This window comes from Mustelus asterias, chromosome 8 (assembly GCF_964213995.1).
Source record: "Mustelus asterias chromosome 8, sMusAst1.hap1.1, whole genome shotgun sequence".
Lineage (NCBI taxonomy): Eukaryota > Metazoa > Chordata > Chondrichthyes > Carcharhiniformes > Triakidae > Mustelus > Mustelus asterias.
In genome coordinates, this window is record NC_135808.1 from 26,369,954 (window position 1) to 26,391,773 (window position 21,820).

Here is a 21,820-nt window from a genome sequence, read left to right on the forward strand (position 1 = left end):
TCCCCCCTCCCCCTCTCCCCCCACCTCCCCCTCCCTCCCCCTCCCTCCCCCTCCCCCCACCCCTGTGTTTTAGATTCCCCAACCAGCAGAAACTATCTCAGCCTCCACCCTGTCAAGCCGCCTCAGAACCTGACAGGTTTCGATGAGATCCCCTCTCATTCCTCAGAACTCCAGAGAATTTAAGCCCAAAGGGGGAGGCGATGGCCTAGTGGTATTATTACTAGACTATCAATTCAGAAACTCAGCTAATGTTCTGGGGACCCAGGTTCGAAACCTGCCACGGCAACTGATGGAATTTGAATTCAATAAAAAATATTGAATTTTTATTGAATTGAATTCAATAAAAAATATCTGGAATTGAGAATCTACTGATGACCATGAAACCATTGTCAATTGTCGGAAAAACCCATCTGGTCCTCGAATGTCCTTTAGGGAAGAAAATCAGCTGTCCTTACCCGGTCTGGCCTACATGTGACTCCAGGGCCACAGCAATGTGGTTGACTCTCAGCTGCCCTCGGGCAACTAGGAATGGACAATAAATGCTGGTCAGACAGCAACACCCATGTCCCGTGAATGAACAAAAAGAAAATATACTCAGCCTGTCATCATAGAGCAACCCCCTCCTCCCAGGGACTGACCCAGTGAATTTTTGCAGTACAGCTTCCAATTCAAGGATATGTTCCCTGAAACAGAAGATAGAGTTTTAAGGATGGTGAACGGACGGCATTCTCCATCCTAGGAGTCAGCGCGTAATGTGCTCCCGCCCACACTCGGACGCCCTGCAGCCATTTAATGCTCACTTGAGCATTGATTGGCAATGGGCGTGACTTGCATCTGCCTTGGACAGGAGTGGGAGTGGGACCACTCCAGGCACAGCCCTGCAGTGGTTGGAAGAGGTACTGCAGTGCTCTGTCTTGGGACTAAGTTCTGGGACCTTTGCAAAGGCAAATCACGAGAGCCCTGTAGACAGGAGATTAGGGGATACTCTTGGGAGGGGGGAGGGTGATTGTGATGTACTGGGGGAGGTGGGGGACATAGTTCCAAGATCCTAAAGGATCTTCCCTTCCCATCCAAAATGGAGAATTTTTTTTGCCACTTTCTCACCCCTCCCATACCAACTCCCACCTCCGCCAGTTTATAAATTGAGGCTTCAAGTGGCCATTTACAGGCATTAAGTAGGTGAAAGGGTTCGCTTCCCACCCAAAGTTCGGCCCACCCAAGCCAGAAATTGGGTCGAAGTCGGAGTGGGCGGGTACCCCAGGAAAATTCCTTCCATTCATGTTTACGCTCTGATATATTAAAGCCAAGACTGGCAGCTTTGTGAGACTTGAAAAGGTGCCATGGGAAATTATAGACAGCTCCGTCAACAGTGTCAACATACTGAAAAATAAGGCTGATCACAAAAGCTAGGTTTGAGACTGAAGTTTTAACAAATTCTTCAACAGAAACCTAGTTCCGATTTGCTGCATTGAATTCGCCGCGGCAATTGTTGTTATGTGGTTTTTTTTGCTTGTTGGTGTCATCTGGCCTCTCTTGGTCACGTGCAATTTTGGAGGTTTTTCCTGGTGCTCGCTTCCTGACATTTAACCTTTGCCGGGTTACGATTCCTTTAAAGCCTCTTCTCATTGGTGAAATCCAACCTTGAAAACTTATCAGGCTGTGTTTGCTTCATTGGCGTTGCTTGACCTCTGACCCCTGTTTCTTTTTTCTTTCCAATTCTCAGGGCCACCCGGGCAAAGAAGGCCCAACGGGTTCAAAGGGTAACCAGGTATGTCGTCCGTGTTTGGAATTGGTCCGGGCTGAGGGAAGGGATGCTCAGTGTTGATCAGTTCTAAAGAGTTGAGCTGTGACATTACCATAAATTGAAAAGGGATTGACAACACGTTGAGTGTGATTGACCGAGACGTTGCCATGGAGAAAGATATTCAGTTGTGCTTGCAATGTGGCTCATTTTTGTTGCTCGGAGTGACTTAAAAATCATAGGCCAGGGACCCATCCTCTGCAAACAAAAGGAATATGACCAAGCCTTGTGCCTATTTTGAATTGTCCCCATCTTGGACAACCAATAGTTCCCCATTGCTTTCTCCATGGCAAAGCCTCGGCCAAAGGACCTGTCAACCAATCAGCACCAGTTGTGATCCTTTGAAATTTGGTATTCTTGTGTTTGTCCTGATGAGTGCGAGATGAAACACTTTGAGCCCTTTTCAGCAAGATTCGAGCTCTAATACCAAACGACTGAGAGATATGAAACCACTGTGCCACCATAGATGAAACTGAGACACAGCACCTCGCAGAGATGTCCAGACCACATAATGCCAGACAACCAGATTTTATTTTCAATGACATTTAAGGGGTATTTTCCCATCATGCCTGTCACAGGAATCGTAGCAGGTGTTGGGAGGGGAGGCGGGGGGTTGGTGGTGGGGCGGGGGGGTTGGTGGTGGGGCCGGGTGGGGGGGGGGTTGGTGGCAGTGTGGACCATGCAAAGGTTTGTTGACTTCAGGTGGGATTTTCCAGTTTTGGGGTGAGCGAGGCCAGAAAATCCCATCCCTATTCTCTGAAGTCTTCTGATTGGAAGTGATTGCTGCCCCAGTATTTAAGTGGGTTCTGGTAACAACGCTGGGAAGGTGAGACTCCCATGTCCAAACCCATTGATTTGTGTGATCATCTCGCTCTTTTTCCCTCCACACAGGGTCAGTCAGGTCCTCAAGGTCCAATTGGCTATCCTGGGCCACGTGGCGTTAAGGTGAGTGAACATCGACTTCAACTGCCAACGGTTGTGTCAGTGACCATCTGAGCATCAGCCTCAACGTTTGTGCCCCTCGCCTGGAACTAACCACTCTTCTGTTTCTTTCCAGGGATCTGAAGGAATCCGAGGGCTGAAGGGACACAAAGGGGAAAAGGTGAGAGCTTTCCATTGGGTCTCTTGGGCTTTCCAACAATTTCATTTTCACACAGTCCGGTGTCACTAATTGACAATCCTTTCCTTGGCATTCTCCTCCAATCTCCTTTTTCCGTCTTTCCCTTTCCTTGTCTGTCTCTCCAGACCATTGTTCGGGTCACCGCCGCCCTTCGCTTAGACCCTCTCGTCCCTCCCATCTCATTTCTCTCTGTATCATAGAATCCATACAGTGTAGAAGGAGGTCATTCAGCCCATCGAGTCTGTACCAACAACAATCCCACCCAGGCTCTATCCCTGTAACCCCCCTGTATTTACTCAGCTAATCCCTCATACACTAAGAGGCAATTTAGCAGACCAATCAACCTAACCTACACATCTTTGGATTGTGGGAGGAAACCGGAGCACCCGGAGGAAACCCACGCAGACATGAGGAGAACGTGCAAACTCCACACGGACAGTCACGCAAGGCTGGAATCGAACCCTGATCCCTGGCACTGTGAGGCAGCAGTGCGAAGCAATGTGCTGCCCTCAGGTCCATCTAACCATCCTTCATACCCCTCTTCCTCACTCTTTGTTTGTCAACACTGCTGGGTTCAAGACACATATTCCCATCTGCCGCTCCCGACTTGCCCTTTCCAAGATGACCTCGGGGCTGCAGAACTCCTCACCTCCCTGAGTGTCCCCTCCTTCTGACCATCTGCAGGCTCTTAAACCCCCAATCAACCGATGAAGCAACGTCTCAACCAAGATGTAGCTCGCCTTCCCTGCAGCTGTTCCTGACCAGGCGATGGGGGGCTATGAGGCCTTGGCATTCTGTCTGTTCCCGAACTGGAGTTAGCACTGATTGAAAACACTGTGCTCATCACTGTGAGCTCATCAAGGGCACCTTTTGATGCGGTGCGAAGGTCTAAGGTGCAGCAAGTGGGGAGGTGACGGCCTATAGGTATTATCGCTACACTATTCATCCCAAAACTCAGCTAATGTTCTGGGGACCCGGGTTCGAATACCGCCACGGCAGATGGTGGAATTTCAATTCAATAAATGGAATTAAGAATCTACTGATGGCCATGAAACCATTGTCGACTGTCAGAAAAACCCATCTGGTTCACTAATGTCATTTAGGGAAGGAAATCTACCGTCCTTACTGGGTCTGGCCTATATGTGACTCCAGAGCCCCAGCAATGTGGTTGACTCTCAACTGCCCTAAAGCAACTGGGGATGGGCAATAAATGCTGGCCTGCCAGTGACACCCATGTCCCACGAATGAATAATGAAAAAAAAATGACATGAGTGATCTGCCATTTTCCGTCATAGGCACATGCAGATAGTTCACTCAGGCACTCTTGATCATAGAATCCCTACCGTACAGAAGAGGCCATTTGGTCCATCACGTCTGTACCAACCACTATCCCACCCAGGCCCTATCCCCTTAACCACACACATTTACCCTGCTAATCCCCCTGACACTAAGGGTCAATTTAGCATGGCCAGTGCACCTAACTTTGGACTGTGGGAGGAAACCGGAGCACCCGGAGGAAACCTGCGCAGACACAGGGAGAACGTGCAAACTCCGCACGGACAGTGACCAGAGGCTGGGATTGAACCTGGGTCCCTGGCGCTGTAAGGCAGCAGTGCTAACCACTGTGCCACCCAATTCTTCTCATCCTTGTGTGGGCAAGACTGGCTCCAAAGCGTGCACCACTGCCATCAGGAGCCAATTCTTTTCTCCCCGTGACGCCAGGCAGTGTGGCAACATAAAGCAATTGAGATGATTGTAGTTTGTGGTACAACAGGAACGGTGGATTTAGGCGATAGCCCAGCTGGGCAGTGCTGACCAGAGGTAAGGAGCGGAATTCTTCTGGCGCTGCTCCAAACCCATCACTGGATTTAGACTTTGGAGCAGAAGAATCCCTTCTTCCACCTCTCCACATTGCTGTCCCCCTTTCAGACGTTCCTCCAATCCTGCCCCTTTGATCAAGCTTTTAGTTCATTTGCTCCAATATTTCTCATTTATTTTGTTTTGTAATGCTCCTGTGAAGAACCCTTGGGACGTCCTGTCCTGTTAAGGGAATGTTTTAAATGTAAGCTGTTGTTGTTTCAGGAAGGCGGGGAGGGGGCGGAATTGTCACTTCTCCCCACCCCGGGTGTCGAGAACCATCCAAGCGGGACATCTATCGGGGAGCCGCTCGTGTCCCTCTTTGGGCACCGTTGCCACTTGCTCGAGTAATGTCCATTGTTCCCTGCCATGGCTCAGTTGGCAACATGCTCACCTCTGAGTCAGGAAGGTGGCTTGCCACCACCCTCTGAAGGAGCGATTAGGGATGGGCAACTAATGCTGGGCCTAGTCAGACACACCCACATACCTTGAAGAAAATAACTTCAAAATAACTGGACAATTGTATGCTCAAACCCCACTCTGGAGAAGTTTGATCACACAATCTAAGCTGGCACCACAGGACAGTGCTGTGGGAACGCTGCATTGCTGGAAATGCCATCTTTCAGGGGGATGTAAAGTCCTGGGGCCCCAATCTGCCTCCCCCCTCAGGCAGACATGGCCACTATTTGAAGAAGATCGTGTGAATTCTCCACATTCTCCTCAATCATCATCACTAAAATAGAATTCATAGAATCTTACAGTGCAGAAGGAGGCCATTCGGCCCATTGTGTCTGCACTGACCACAATCCCACCCAGGCCCTATCCCCATAACCCCATGGATTTACCCTAGCTAGTCCCCCTGATACTAAGGGGCAATTTAGCATGGCCAATCCACCTAACCCACACATCTTTGGACTGTGGGAGGGAACCGGAGCACTCGGAGGAAACCCATGCAGACACGGGGAGAATGTGCAAACTCCGCACAGACAGTGACCCAAGCTGGGAATCGAAGCCGGGTCCTGGAGCTGTGAGGCAGCAGTGCTAACCACTGTGCGCAAAATACAAAGAGTAAATCTTTGTTTTCCCATTCATGGGACATTGGTGCCACTGGTTGGGCCCAGCATTTATTGCCCTTGAGAAGGTGGTGGGTGAGCTGCCTTCCAAAACTGCTGCAGTCCCTGTGGTGTTGGTACACCCCCAATGCCGTTAGGGAGAGAGTTCCAGGATTTTGACCCAGCGACAGTGAAGGAACGAACGATATATTTCCAAGTCCGGATGGTGAATGACTTGGAGGGGAGCCTCCAGGTGGTGGTGTTCCCAGGTATCTGCTGCCCTTTCCTTCTAGATGGTAGAGGTTTGGAAGGTGCTGCCTAAGGATCTTGGTGAGTTCCTGCAGTGCATCTTGTAGGTGGTACACACGGCTGCCACTGTGCATCAGTGGTGGAGGGAGTGAATGTTAGTGGGTTGGGGTCCCAATCAAGCTGGTCATTATCACCATATTGTTTGTTGGCTCCTCCTGTGCACAAATTGCTTGTTGCATTTCCCACATTATAACTGCCGACGCTTTGTGAAGTACTGCATCTGCATGGAAACGCCTTAAGGATGTCCTGAGGTTGTGCAAGGTGCTACACAAATGCTGCAATTTTCTTTCCTATTGATGAAAGAAAGAGAGGGCTGATTTCTGGTGTCACTTTGTCTTGCTACCATTCACTCATTATCTGTTGCTTTCTCCTAGGGTGAAGATGGCTTCCCTGGCTTCAAAGGAGACATGGGCCTCAAGGGCGAACGAGTAAGGAAGCTGACTTACAATCAGTTGTGATGGCTTATGACAGGGGAACCGTGGTTCGAATCCCACCATGGCAAATGGTGAAATCTAAATAAATAAAACATCTGGAATTTTAAAAATCTAATGATCATGTAGAGGGAGCTTTACTTTGTATCCAACCCCGTGCTGTACCTGTCCTGGGGGGAATGTTTGATGGGGACACTGTAGAGGGAGCTTTACTCTGTATCTAATCCCGTGCTGTACCTGTCCTGGGAGTGTTTGATGGGGACAGTGTAGAGGGAGCTTTACTCTGTATCTAACCCCGTGCTGTACCTATCCTGGGAGTGTTTGATGGGGACAGTGTAGAGGGAGCTTTATTCGATCTAACCTCATGCTGTACCTGTCCTGGGAGTGTTTGATGGGGGACAGTGTAGAGGCAGCTTTACTCTGTATCTAACCCCATGCTATACCTGTCCTGGGCGTGTTTGATGGGGGACAGTGTAGAGGGAGCTTTACTCTGTATCTGACCCCATGCTGTACCTATCCTGGGAGTGTTTGATGGAGTAAGAGTTTTAACAACACCAGGTTAAAGTCCAACATGTTTATTTGGTAGCAAATACCATTAGCTTTCGGAGCGCTGCTCCTTTGTCAGATGGAGTGGAAATGTGCTCTCAAACAGGGCACAGAGACACAAAATCAAGTTACAGAATACTGATTAGAATGCAAATCCCGAATGCGGATTCGCATTCTAATCAGTATTCTGTAACTTGATTTTGTGTCTCTGTGCCCTGTTTGAGAGCACATTTCCACTCCATCTGACGAAGGAGCAGCGCTCCGAAAGCTAATGGTATTTTCTACCAAATAAACCTGTTGGACTTTAACCTGGTGTTGTTAAAACTCTTACTGTGTTCACCCCAAGCCAACGCCGGCATCTCCACATCATGAGTGTTTGATGGAGACAGTGTAGAGGGTGTTTTACTCTGTATCTAACCCTGTGCTGTACCTATCCTGGGAGTGTTTGATGGGGCTAGTGTAGAGGGAGCTCTACTCTGTGTCTAACCCTGTGCTGCAGCCTGTGTTGCTTATTCTGGCACTAGATTCTCCTGAAGCAGGTATTAATTTTGAATGGTGACCTCGACCTCCACCTCCTTCAGGTACGATGAGCTAAGAGGACTTTGGCGACCATGCACCTCTGTTGGATTAGTCCGGGATTAAACTTGACAAAGTACTGCGGTGGTTTGGGATAATACCGCAGTGCCACAGAACCTCCTCTAGTGTGGTGCAGCAGAAAACATCACGAAAGTAGAAAAATAGTCTCATTTCATGCAGTATAAATTGTTATTCTATTTTTCATTTGATATTCTTGCGAATTGCGCTGATGAATGTAAGAGGAAGAGATTCGACGACATGTGTCTGTCCAGCGATACTAAAATAGGAAACAATGAAGGGTGGGATTATCCTGGGAATTGTCATGGGTGGGATGGAAAATTTTACAGACCAGTAAAAAGAAGGTGGACAAAATCCCACCCGAAATGTGTGAGCATGTGGCTGGGTTCTCACTGTCTTCAAACTCTGAGAGCATCCTGAAAATGAGTCAACATAAGACATTTCTCCAAGATGGTTCAGGGGGAGGAGAATATCTGACTCAGATTCTCACTCTGTCTCTATCTCCTGTCCCTCTCTCTGGGGTCGCTTTGACCTCTTGACATTACTCATCTGAAAAGAATGGAGCTGGCTTGCTTGTTTTAACAGTCCCTTTTGTTTTTCCTTTCAGGGGGAGCTCGGGCCTAGTGGTCCCCGAGGAGAGGATGGGCCTGAAGGTCCCAAAGGTCGGGTGGGACCTCCAGGCGACCCTGGTCCCTTGGGTGCGACAGGTGAGAAGGTGAGAGACATTGAGGTCTGGCGCATCCCCCAGGCGCGGGGGCAGGGGTTGGGGGTCGGAGTGGGGCCTTCTCATTCAAGATCTTGTCGGGTGAGAAGGGTTGGTTCCTTCCTAACTCTCTTCATTTCCCCCTCTCTCCGTCTAGTCTCTGACCCACTCTCTCATTCCCTCCCCTCCTTAGACTCTCTCCCTCACCTCCCACCTTTCCTTCTGTCCTTTGCCTCTGATCTCTCCCTCCCTCACTTCCTACTCTGTCCCCCCTCTCCTCAGACCCGTCCCTTCCTCCCTCACCTTCGATGCTTCCTTCTTCCCTCACCCTCTACCCTCCCTCCTCCACCTCCAACCCTATCCTTGCCCCCTCCCAACTATCTCCCTTACCTCTGACCCCTTACAACCTACCCCTCCCTCACTTCCTACTCTTTCCCTTCCCTCCCTCCCTCACATCCTACCCTTCATTCCGATCGTCATCTCTGACCCTTTCACCTCTGATCCTTACCTCCCTCACCTCTACCTTCCCTCCCTCACCTCTGCCTTCCCTCCCTCACCTCTACCTTCCCTCCCTCACTTCCTAGCCTTCCTTCCCTACATTGCCTCCATCCGTCTTTTCCTCACTCACCTCCTTCCCTCCCACTCTACATTCCCTCCTGCTCTCACCTCCTCCCCTTCCTTGCTGTTGTCTCTTGATTTTCCTCTCCGTCCTTGGGGAATGCTGCTTCCCATTGAGAATGAAGTTGACCCTGTCAAAGTGTTGCAGGTGAATTGATGACAGAGTTGGTCCGCTATTTTCCCCTGTGCTTCTGACCCCAACAACCTTGCCCAGACTGCCTATTTCCAGAGCTATTCACCTCCTCAATCCACAACCTATCTCAGTCCTAAATGGCTCACCCTGTTACCCTGAGACTGTGACCCCTGGCTGTGTGGATACTCTATGCATTGTGATTATCCCTGTTTTAAACCCTCTCTCTCCTTTCTTTTTAGGGTAAACTTGGAGTGCCTGGTCTCCCTGGTTACCCCGGACGCCAAGGTCCCAAGGTAAGCAAACTGAAGGTGACAACTCCAATCTAGGATGGAGCTGCTTAACAATAATCAGTCCATTATTTGATGTATAATTTTCCACCATAGGAATGCTTTTGAGTATTTCTGTGTGTTGCTGGTGGTTTGCATTGAGGGACGTCAAACTTTTATAGGGAATACACAATGGGAATGCATGAACAAGGGTAAGTGAAGTGAGAGATCTTGGAGTACAAGTACACAGATACCTAAATGCCGCAGTTCAAATAGACAAGGTTGTAAAGAAAGCATTTAGAATGCCCTCCTGCATTGGCAGTGGTATAGAATATAAAAGTAAGGACATAATTTTGGAATTGTATCAAACACTAGTGAGGCCATAACTGGAGTATTGTGCGCAGTCCTGGTCACCACATTACAGGAAGGACGTAATTGCTCTGGAGAGAGTGCAAAGGAGAATGTTGCCAGGACTGGAAAAGTGTAGCTATGAGGAGAGGTTGGATAGGTTGGGGTTATTTTCCTCGGAACAAAGAAGGCTGAGGGGGTGACTTGATAGAGGTACAAAATTGTACCTCCTTCTGGACGATAGGTATTCTATGAAATCATAGAATCATAGAAACCCTACAGTACAGAAAGATGCCATTTGGCCCATCAAGTCTGCACCGACCACAATCCCACCCAGGCCCTACCCCCATATCCCTACATATTTTACCCGCTAATCTACACATCCCAGGACACTAAGGGGCAATTTTAGCATGGCCAATCAACCTAACCCGCACATCTTTGGACTGTGGGAGGAAACCGGAGCACCCGGAGGAAACCCAAGCAGACACGAGGAGAATGTGCAAACTCCACACAGACAGTGACCCAAGCCGGGAATCGAACCCAGGTCCCTGGAGCTGTGAAGCAGCAGTGCTAACCACTGTGCTACTGTGAGAGAGAGTGGACAGGATAAAATTGTTTCCCTTGGTTAAAAATTCTAGAAGCAGGGACATAGATTCAACATATGTGGCGGATGGTGTAGAGGGGACATTAGAAAGAACTTTTTTATGCTTAGGGTGGTGGATGTCTGGAATTCGCTGCCCAAGTTGGTGGTGGAAGCAGTGACCTTAAATTCTTTTAAAAAGTAGCTTGCTGTGCACTTTAAGTGGTGTAAGCTACAGGGCTAGGTGCAGGAAGGTAGGATTAGAAAGGGCATCTGGGTGTCCATGTCCTGGACAAGATGGTTCTACAGTTCTATGGTTCTATGGCATGTGTGTGCCTCTGTTTGTATTCATTTTGAGTTTGGTATATGCCTTTGCGTGTCTACACGCATGTGCGTCACAAGGTCATGGGATTGATACCAAGTCCACAGGCATAAGGTGGGCAGACACTCCCCGTGCATCACTGAGGCAGAAGGGGAGTTCCCCCTGGTGCCTTGGCCTGTGTCCTTCAATGATTATCAGAGTTTAAATATTTTACTTTAAATCTCGCAATTATCACATTGCACTTCATGGGATCCACGATCCACGTTCCCTGCTGAGCTCCGAAGATCTTCAAAGGCAGTGAGATTCCCTTCTCCCAGTCAATGAAGATTACAAAATCTCAGCACCCGACACAGAATGTGTCTCTCTGAATCATGAAGCTTCCTCTCTCCCCCACCCAGTAGCAGCGCTAGTCCGGGACATCGGTGACACCTCCCCGCCAGCCCTGTTTACCTGTCTGCTTCCTTTTTTCCAGGGTTCCCTTGGTTTCCCGGGATTCCCCGGAATGAACGGCGAGAAAGGTGGTCGGGTAAGTTCCAGAAGAAGCCTTGCACTGTCGGTAACCATGGCGACAAACCCTTCAATGTCGTTCTGTTAATAAAGAAAGTCATGTCCTGTAATAGAAGACTCATCCTATGCTTGTATTTGTCTCCCATTCTCTCTCTCTTCCCATTCTCTCTCTCCCTTTCTCTCTTTCTCTATCCCCTCTCTTTCCCTTTCTCAATCCTCTCTCATTCTCTTTCTCCATCCCCCCCTCCCTTTCTTTATCCTCTCTCTTCCTCTCTCTCCCCCTCTCTCTCTTTCTCACCCTTTCCTCAACCTTTGTTATCTAAATCTCTCTCCTTTGTCCATCCATCTCTCGATACAACTCTTTCTCTCCTCTACTTCCCGCATCTTTCTTCTCTACCTTGGTCCCTCCTGCCTACTCCTCTCTCTCTTTCTGCCCTATCTCTATCTCACTATTTCTCTTGCATCTACCTGCCTCTCTCCTCTCGCTCCATCTCTTTCTCTGTGTGTCTGTGTGTGTCTTGCTAACTCTATCTCTCTCACACACTTTCTCTCTCTCTCTCTCCTTCACTCACTCTCACTCTGTCTCCCACTCTCTCTCGGTCTGTCTCTGTCGTTTCTTGCTATGTCTATCACTCTGTCTCTCTGTCATCCACTCTCTCGGCCTATCTGTGTCTCTCTCGCTCTATCTCTTTCTCGCACTGTCTCTCCCCCTCACTCTGTCTGCTTGTCTCTCTCACTCTCTGTTTCTTCTCCCTATCTCTATCACTCTGCTTCTCTGTCACTCCCTGTGTATGTGTGTGTCTCTCTCTGACTTCCCCTCTTTCTTGCTTCTCTCTCTGTGTATCTCTGCACTGCCTCTGTCTTTCTCATTTAATCCCGTCTCCTATCTTTTTCCATCTTCCTTTCTCCCTACCTCTTTATCTCCTCTTTTTTCCTGCACCTTTCCCCGCTCTTTATTTCTTCTTCCTACCTTCCCAGGGTTTGCAAGGCAAGCTGGGTCAAAGAGGACAACGTGGACCTACGGTACGTAACCACTTCATCGGTAAGAATTTGAATGGGAATCTTTGCCAGTGTGGGTATTGTAAAGTAAATCATCATACAGAGTGTAACTGAGACATCATAGAATCCCTGCAGTGCAGAGGAAGGCCATTCAGCCCGTTGAGCCTGCACTGACAAAAGTCCCACCCAGAACCTATCACCGTAACTCCAGGTATTTACCCTGCTAGTTTCTCTGACACTAAGGGGCAATTTACTATGGCCACTCCACCTAACCTGCACATCTTTAGACTGTGGGAGGAAACTCCAGAGCACCCGGAAGAAACCCACGCAGACACGGGGAGAATGTGCAACCTCCATACGGTCAGTCACCCAAGGCTGGAATTGAATCCGGGTCCCTGCCGCTGTGAGGCAGCAGTGCTAACCACTGTGCTGCCTGTGGAGAATGGGATTCCGAAGAAGTGGAAGAGATAACCGGGCACAGGGAGTGTGACACGGCGCAAGTGTGCTTCCAGTAACTGCTCTCCCACATCCGACTACCTGTGGCCAAGAATTAGACGGCAACTTATCAGTTACTAACTTTGGATTTCTCTTGTAGGGTCCACGTGGTCAACGAGGACCAAGAGGGGCAACGGGAAAACCAGGGTCCAAGGTGAGTCTTTAGACAACGGGAGCAATAAGGTATCATCTATTAGCAGAGAGTGTTATAACCGAGAGATTCATACTGAGCATGTGTGTGTCACATAGAGAGTGTTATAACTGAGGGTTTTGTACTGAGGATGTGTGCATGTGTAGCAGAAGAATGATTTATAACAGTTTTATACGGAGGATTGTGTGTAACAGAGAGTGTTGTAACTGAGGGTTTTATACTGAGGGGAGCCGTGTGTGTGCATAACAGAAAGAGTATTATAACTGAGAGTTTCATTCTGAGGGTTTGTGTTTACCAGAGACTGTGTTATAACTGAGAGTTTTATACTGAGGGTGTGTAACCGACAGAGTGTTATAATTGAGAGTTTTCCACTGAGGATGTGTGTGTGTTTAACAGAGAGAATGTTATAAGTGAAAGATTCATAATGAGGGTGTGTGTGTCACAGAGAGAGTGTTATAACTGAGAGTTTTATACTCGGTGTGTGTGTGTTTAACAGAGACAGTGTTATAACTAAGTATTAAACTGAGGGTGTGCATGTAACGGAGACAGTTTTATCTTGAGGGTGTGTGTAACAGAGAGTGTTCTCATTGAGAGGTTTATACTGAGTGTGTGTGCGTAACACAGTGTTATAATTGAAAGTTTTACTCTGAGGGTGTGGGTGACAGAGAACGTGTTATGACTGAGAGTTTCATACTGTGCAAGTTTTTTACACAGAGGGTGGTGGGTGCCTGGAACTCGCTGCCGGGGGAGGTAATGGAAGCAGATATGTTAGTGAGTTTTAAGGAGTGTCTGGACAAATACATGAATTGGATGGGAATAGAGGGATATGGTCCCCGGAAGGGTAGGAGTTTTTAGTTCAGTTGGGCAGCATGGTTGGTGCAGGTTTGGAGGGCCGAAGGGCCTCTTCCTGTGCTGTAATTTTCTTTGATCTTTGTTCTGTGGCTGTGTGTGTTTAACAGAGTGTTATAACTGAGAGTTTTATTTTGAGGATATGGGGCAAATTTTCTCATTCTGCCCACACAGGAATCATAGCGGGCGAGGGGCGGAGCGTGGAAAGGTCTGTTGACCTTTCCAGTGTGTGTGTGTAACAGAGAGTGTTATAACTGAGGCTTTTATACTGAGGGGGTGTATGTGTCACAGAGAGTGTATTATAACTGAGGGTTTTATATTGAGGGGTTGTGTGTAACAGTATTACAACTGAGGGTTTTATAGTGGGGGGGTGTATGTGTCACAGAGAGAGTGTAATAACTGGGGGTTTTATACTGAGGCTGTGTGTGTGTAACAGTGTTATAACTGAGGGTTTTATAGTGGGGGGGTGTATGTGTCACAGACAGTGTATTATAACTGAGGGTTTTATACTGATGCCACAATTCTGGGTCCACATTTGCCATGGACTCTTGTAGCAGCCGTGACGCAAAATCCTGCGTGAGGCCGAAAACATGTTTCTCACAGTTGAGATCCCGCGACGCAGTCGTCCCTGACCCCTGCCATGGAAATAATGTGTTTCATGCCCGTGAATATTGGGAGCCTCATATAAATATTTCTCAACATCATTAGTGGACTTCCCCAATCTATTGTCTCCCCTTCAATCAGATCTTCCCCCTCGCAGACCTGACCTCACATCGGTGAAGTTTACAACAGGTCAGGACTGATATGAAGCAGGCGATGGACACCCGCCAGGGGGTGCACAGTTATGTACCGCTCCCACTGAGGAGCGGGAAATGCTCGGGCATTATGTAGGCACAGTGCCGAATGAGGACTACCTCTGGGGCGGTCCATGACAGAGGGGCTTCCTCTGTCCTTGTGGGTGTTGGTTTCCCTGTATGGTAGTTGTGAGGGTTTCCCCATGGGGGTGGGTTCAAACATGTCCATGGGAGTGGGTGGGGGGGGGGAATCTTTCTTTTTATTTTTCATTCTAATACACTAGGGCGCTCTTTCAAAAAGGTGCCCGATAACTAAGTATGACTGCATGGATCCGTCGTGTGTGTGTGGGCACATGCGTGTGTGAGTATGTACGCGTGTGTATAGTAGGATGTTATAGCAGGGCTGTCCAGTGTGTATAGGGCCATGGTGAACGTTTTGCAGAGAAACTATCTCTCAGAAAGATTCTGCGCCTTCATTTCCTGTCATGAAGCGATGTAACCTGTTCTATTTTTTTGCTCACTAACAGGGAAGCTCAGGAACTGATGGGCCACCAGGTCCTTCTGGCGAACGAGTGAGTATGTCCGAATGTATCAAACCGTATTTCAGCACAAGTAGAGCAGGATAAGGTCAGCGTCCCTATAACCCCACTTCCTTCATGGTCACTCTCACGCCCTATCCCACAAAGCACTTTGCAAGGCACAACTCCAGTCATCTCTTCCACATGAGTCCTGTGCAGTGTCCTTCCCTGATAGAGATGGTGTTGAAATACGGGGAGACGGAGCAGTAGTGGTATTCTCACTGGGTGAGGAATGGTAGACACCCAGGCTAAACACTTTGGGAACATGGGTTCAAATCCCACCATGGCAGCTGGTGGAATTTAAATTCAATTGATAAAATCTGTAATTATAAAGCTCGTCTCAATGATGACGACCATGACAACTATCACCGATTGTTGTAAAAACCCAAGGGTCTAGCGGTATTATCACTCGACTATTAATCTAGAAACTCAGCTCATGTTCTGGGAACCCAGGTTCGAATCCCGCCACGGCAGATGGTGGAATCTGAATTTAATCGAAAATATCTGGAATTAAGAATCTACTGATGACCATGAAACCATTGTCGATTGTCGGAATCATTAATGTCCTTTAGGGGAGAAAATCTGCCGTCCTTACCTGGTCTGGCCTACAAGTGACTCCAGACCCACACAGTAATGTGGTTGACTCTCAACCGTTCCTCTGAAATGGCCGAGCGAGACACTCAGTTCAAGGGGCAATTAGGGATGGGCAACAAATGCTGCCCCAGCCAGCGACACCCACATCACCATGAAAGAAAAGAAGATTCCCGTACATTAAAGAGTTGAAACAATTATTCCAGACATTTCTTCTTCCTTCTTGCTCCCTTGCTGCTGATTGTTCCTTGATCTGTTTGACGTCGTCATCAGTGTGAACAACTTGTGATGTCAGCTCACTCCTTTCCTTGGGGAAGAGGTGGAAATCCTGGGCTCCCGGCGAGTGCTCATCGACGCTTCCTCATGCTCACAGACTGGGCAGCACTTTGGCAGATTCACCCCCTTTTAAATGTCCTCCGTGCCAATGCTGTGCTTCTCTTGAGTCTGGAGCATCCTGTGAATCAAAATAAACATCGACAGTGCCATATAGGAAACTGTGAGGGCAGCTGTCCAAAAGCTCAAAGGCTTCAAAGAAGCAGCGAGCGAGTTGATGAAACTTAAGGAGGGAATTTGTGAGCTTGGCTCACCCAGGACAGAGTATGTTTTAATAGGGTTAAATAGGCAATGGGAATGTGGCCCCACAATATGGTCACATTAAGCAGTCTCACAACACCAGGTTAAAGTCCAACAGGTTTATTTGGAATCACTACCTTTCTGAGCACTGCTCCTTCATCAGGTGAAAGCTCGTGATTCCAAATAAACCTGTTGGACTTTAACCTGGTGTTGTGAGACTTCATACTGTGACCACCCCAGTCCAACGACAGCATCTCCACCTCATGGCCACAATATGGTATCATCAGTGTTTCGCAAAGCCACAATCCCCGAAGCCGGGATAATCATAGTGGGGAGCAAAGAATCGGCAGAAGAATTGAACACATACTTTGGTTCTGTCTTCACAAAATAGAGTGCAAAAACCTCCCAGAAATGTTATGGAACGAAGGGAGAGGGTGGAATTGAAGGAAATCAGTATTAGTAAGAAAATTGGGGAATTTAATGGGGTTAAAGGCTGATAAATCACCAGGGCCTGATAATCTGCACCCCAGAGTATTAAAGGAAGTGGCCCTGGAAATATTGGATGCATTGGTGGTCATCTTCCAAAATTCTATAGACTCTAGAGCAGTTCCTACAGATTGGATCTGAACACTTTAACTCACTCATTGTCATCAATATCTGTGAGTCTGACGGTCTGCATTTTGTTGCTGTGTGGTTGGGGGCTTAGCTTGTTGGTGATGTTTGTGGGTTTATAACTCCCGGGTGTTTTAGTGATGATTGTTATGTAGCTGTAGTTCCGAGTTCTCAGCTGGCTGCCCTGGACAGTGCAAGCAATTGGGCATCTGCTCCCCTGTGCAGCGTTAACAAGTGGGCACGCTCTGATCAAACCCATTCTGTGCATCGTTCACATTAACCAATCTCCCTCTTCTTTACAACGCAGGGTCTTCCAGGACCTCAAGGTGCAACAGGCTTCGCAGGACCGAAGGGACCTCCAGTAAGTGCAGTTGAAATTGTTCCTTACTCCAGACTCTCTTCCCCCAGGGAGCATCCCATCCTCAGAGAGCTGATCTCATAGAGAAGAGGATCTAGAGACAGTCGCAGAGAGACGGACAGTCGCAGAGAGACGGACAGTCGCAGAGAGACGGACAGTCGCAGAGAGACGGACAGTCGCAGAGAGACGGACAGTCGCAGAGAGACGGACAGTCGCAGAGAGACGGACAGTCGCAGAGAGACGGACAGTCGCAGAGAGACGGACAGTCGCAGAGAGACGGACAGTCGCAGAGAGACGGACAGTCGCAGAGAGACGGACAGACGCAGAGAGACGGACAGACGCAGAGAGACGGACAGACGCAGAGAGATAGACACAGAGAAAACACATGCAACACACATGCATATATATACACAAATATTCACACACGTGTGAAATTTCCCCTTGAGATATCTATAACAGACATGCTGGGGTGATTGTCCCCGGTGCAATATCTGTAATAGTCACACTGGGGTGATATTCCCCCACGGGATATCAGTAATAGACACACTGGGTGAAATTTCCCTGTGAGATATCTGTAATAGACCCACTGGGGTGAAATTACCCCGCAAAATTTTCCTGTGAGATATCTGTAGTAGATACACTGGAGTTGAATTGCTCTGTGAAGTATCTTTTTTTTAAAGTTTATTTATTAGTCACAAGTGAGGCTTATATGAACACTGCAATGAAGTTACTGTGAAATTCCCCTAGTCACTACACTCCGGCGCCTGTTCGGGTCAATGCACCTTACCAGCATGTCTTTCAGACTGTGGGAGGAAAGCGGAGCACCCGGAGGAAATCTTAGAAATTATAGAAACCCTACAGTGCAGGAAGAGGCCATTTGGCCCATCGAGTCTGCACCGACCACAATCCCACCCAGGCCCTACCCCCATATCCCTCCATATTTTACCCGCTAATCCCTCTAACCTACACATCTCAGGACACTAAGGGGCAATTTTTAGTATGGCCTATCAACCTAACCCGCACATTTTTGGACTGTGGGAGGAAACCGGAGCACCTGGAGGAAACCCATGCAGACATGGGGAGAACATGCAAGCTCCACACAGACAGTGACCCAAGCTGGGAATCAAACCCGGGTCCCTGGCGCTGTGAAGCAGCTGTGTTAACCACTGTGCCACCGTGCCGCTGTATTAGACACACTGGGGTGATATTCCCCTGTGAGATATCTGTAATAAACGCTGGGGTGATATCTCCCGTGAGATATCTGTAATAGGCACACTGGGGTGATATTCCCCATGAGATATCAGTAACAAACACAATGGGCGGTATTTTATAGCCTTGCTCGTCCCAAACTGTAAAATCCCGCCCGAGATCAATGGACCTTCCCATGGGCCACCCCTCGCCAGCTCCAATTCCCGTGGCAGGTGGGACGGTACAATTCCAGCCGATGTGTCAGTTGGTTCAGCAAAAGGTTGAAATGATGCACAATAGTTCTTGCATGTTGGCGTTCGAATCATGAAGGGTCTGATATCAGACCCCACGAGGTCCTCAGCCTCCTCGCAACCCCCACCTTGCCCAATACACCGTACATTTTCATTCAATATTAACAGCAGCCAATGCAGCGATTAAAGGACGGCAGCAGCGAAGTGGTGAATGCTAACTTTGTACTTTCCTTTTGCTAGGGACCACCAGGAAAGGATGGGCTCCCAGGACACCCTGGACAGAGAGGGGAAGTGGTAAGTGCAGCCTTGCAGGCTGGTTGGAAAGAAATAAATTACTCTCACATGTGGCCTTCCATTACCCCAAGATCTTTCAGAACACTGAGAAGGTTAATGTACCAATAGGAATGGGTTTCACTGGGAGGGTTAGTGTACCAATAGGAATGGGTTTCACTGGGAGGGTTAGTGTACCAATAGGAATGGGTTTCACTGGGAGGGTTAGTGTACCAATAGGAATGGGTTTCATTGGGAGGGTTAGTGTACCAATAGGAATGGGTTTCATTGGGAGGGTTAGTGTACCAATAGGAATGGGTTTCATTGGGAGGGTTAGTGTACCAATAGGAATGGGGTTCACTAGGAGGGTTAAAGTACCAGTAGGAATGGGTTTCATTGGGAGGGTTAGTGTACCAATAGGAATGGGTTTCATTGGGAGGGTTAGTGTACCAATAGGAATGGGTTTCACTGGGAGAGTTTATATACCAGTAGAAAGGATTTCATTGAAGGGTTAATGTACCAGTGTGAATGGGTTTCACTGGGAGGGTTAATGCACTGGGAGGGAAGGGTTTCATTGGCGGGATAATGTACCGGTAGGAATGGGTTTTGAAAGGTGAGTGAGGAATTGGGAAGAATGTGCTTGTTTGCAATGTCCTGCGGCACAGTGAGTAGCATCGCTGCCTCTGGACCAGAAGTTCCAGGTTCGAGTCCTGCTTCAGGACGTAATGACTTCAGGGGGTCCATTGATAATGTGTCCATGCAGGGAGATTACCAGCTGGTAAATCCTGCCAGTAGCCCTCGTGACAGGTGGTAAAGAGAGGGAGAATTTCCTGGTCAGCCATATTGCAGAAAGCAAAGGCAAAGCACTGAGTACTTTGCCCAGCACAATCATAGACTAATCCAGTGGAAGTCCCCAATCACCAATGCCCCCTTAGGCCATTAGACCAGAAGGAGGAGTGATTGATAGCCTTTTCCTGTGGCTGATTTTCTCTCATGGTCTCGCATCTCTATGGCTCACTCTTGCTAATATATTGGTTCCTGCTTACAGGGTTTTCAAGGCAAGACTGGCCCTCCAGGACCACCAGGTGTAGTTGGACCTCAGGTGAGTTCAGTGTTTCACACTCAGCTCCTGCCCACCATTCACCGTTCACTCTGTTCCAATGGTGATACTGATGCAGCTCTTTCACTACAGGGCTCTAGTGGTGAATCGGGACCAATGGGCGAGAGGGGACATCCAGGACCTCCTGGGCCACCAGGGGAGCAAGGTCTATCAGGCCCGTCTGGAAAAGAAGGCACTAAGGTGAGGGAATTAAGCATCTCCACCATGCGCATTGCTACTCCTCGGTAGGTGTTGTTGTGTTGGGATATTTACCAGATTTTCAAGCTGCCAGTTCTTCCATGTGGCTACCTGACCAGTAATCTCCCTGTTTGAGAAACTGTGAGTCTCTGTTTATCACCTTGCCAGAGGAGTCTGTCTTTCTGTTCAGCTGCTTGACTCTCCTTCAGTCAACGTGTTTGAATGTTGTTCTGGTCCAGCTGTCCTATTCAATCTTAATGAAGCGGGCCTGTAACCATGCAGGATCCGGGCCTGTAACCATGCAGGATCCGGGCCTGTAATCATGCAGGATCCGGGCCTGTAACCATGCAGGATCCGGGCCTGTAACCATGCAGGATCCGGGCCTGTAACCATGCAGGATCCGGGCCAGTAACCATGCAGGGTCTGGACCTGTAACAATGCAGGATCCAGTTCTGTAACCGTGCAGGATCCAGGCCTGTAATCGTGCAGGATCCAGGCCTGTAACCGTGCAGGATCCAGGCCTGTAACCGTGCAGGATCCAGGCCTATAACCGTGCAGGATCCAGGCCTGTAACCGTGCAGGATCCAGGCCTGTAACCGTGCAGGATCCGGGCCTGTAACCATGCAGGATCCGGGCCTGTAACCATGCAGGATCCGGGCCTGCAACCATGCAGGATCCGGGCCTGCAACCATGCAGGATCCGGGCCTGCAACCATGCAGGATCCGGGCCTGCAACCATGCAGGATCCGGGCCTGCAACCATGCAGGATCTGGGACTATAATCATGAATGATTCGGCCTGTAACCATGAAGGAATTGGGCCTGTTATCATGCAGGATCCAGGCTTGTGACCGTGCTGGGATCCAATTCTGTAACCAGGCAAGGATTTGACATCAAGTGTCAAGGTGAAAGGTCTGCTGTCATATAGTGAGTGTTTTTGATGGGGTTTCCTGAGTTATCTGTGTGCCTGGGATGTGAAGTTTTGTTTTCTGTTCTTTTTGTTTCCCTCCTAATTCCCTCTCTCTCTCTTTCTCTCTCCCCCTCTCTCCTGTCCTTTCTCTTTCTCTATATCTCTTTCATTCTCCTCTCTTTTGCTCTTTCCTCCCTCCACCTGCTCATGTTAAGCTGTAGATTGCTCCCAACATTGAATTAAGTTGTACCGATCTGAAAGAGCCCCCTGCTGTGTTAAGTATGGTTGAACTATTGTTTCCCCATTTTCTTTCCCCCAGGGTGACCCTGGCCCTCCTGGACCCGCTGGTAAAAATGGACCCCCAGGTCTAAGAGGTTTCCCTGGTGAGACTGGATTGCCTGGAACACCGGTAAGTGATTAACGTGCAGAGGAGAAAATCTTTCGAACTCAATCTACTCAACAACCTGAACACATTGTCCCTGTCTTAATGGCGTGGGAATTGGGGATCAAACTGAGTTGGAAGCAGTAGGGGTTTTGTTACTGAGAGACTGAATCAGTGCAACACTCGATGATTTCACATGTCAGGAATTACGTTATGAGTAAAGATTAAGCAAATTGTACTTAATCTCTGCTGAAGAAATCAGGATTGAGGTGACACTCCACCTTCCCGCTTTCTTGTCCTTCTCCCTCTCTCCCTTCCTCTCTCTTCCTCCCAGTCTC

General features: G+C 48.6%; 1 protein-coding gene across 1 annotated transcript in view; it reads left to right on the forward strand.

The window, feature by feature from the left end:
• LOC144496960 (uncharacterized) overlaps positions 1-21,820 on the forward strand; it is a 76,713-nt gene that overhangs the window by 7,371 nt on the left and 47,522 nt on the right. The window contains exons 6-20 of the mRNA XM_078217613.1: positions 1,724-1,768; positions 2,693-2,746; positions 2,859-2,903; positions 6,514-6,567; positions 8,318-8,425; positions 9,404-9,457; positions 11,153-11,206; positions 12,166-12,210; positions 12,782-12,835; positions 15,003-15,047; positions 17,137-17,190; positions 18,867-18,920; positions 19,945-19,998; positions 20,089-20,196; positions 21,420-21,509. Of these exons, the coding sequence (XP_078073739.1) occupies positions 1,724-1,768; positions 2,693-2,746; positions 2,859-2,903; positions 6,514-6,567; positions 8,318-8,425; positions 9,404-9,457; positions 11,153-11,206; positions 12,166-12,210; positions 12,782-12,835; positions 15,003-15,047; positions 17,137-17,190; positions 18,867-18,920; positions 19,945-19,998; positions 20,089-20,196; positions 21,420-21,509 (918 nt within the window). The remainder of the gene's footprint in view (positions 1-1,723; positions 1,769-2,692; positions 2,747-2,858; positions 2,904-6,513; positions 6,568-8,317; positions 8,426-9,403; positions 9,458-11,152; positions 11,207-12,165; positions 12,211-12,781; positions 12,836-15,002; positions 15,048-17,136; positions 17,191-18,866; positions 18,921-19,944; positions 19,999-20,088; positions 20,197-21,419; positions 21,510-21,820) is intronic.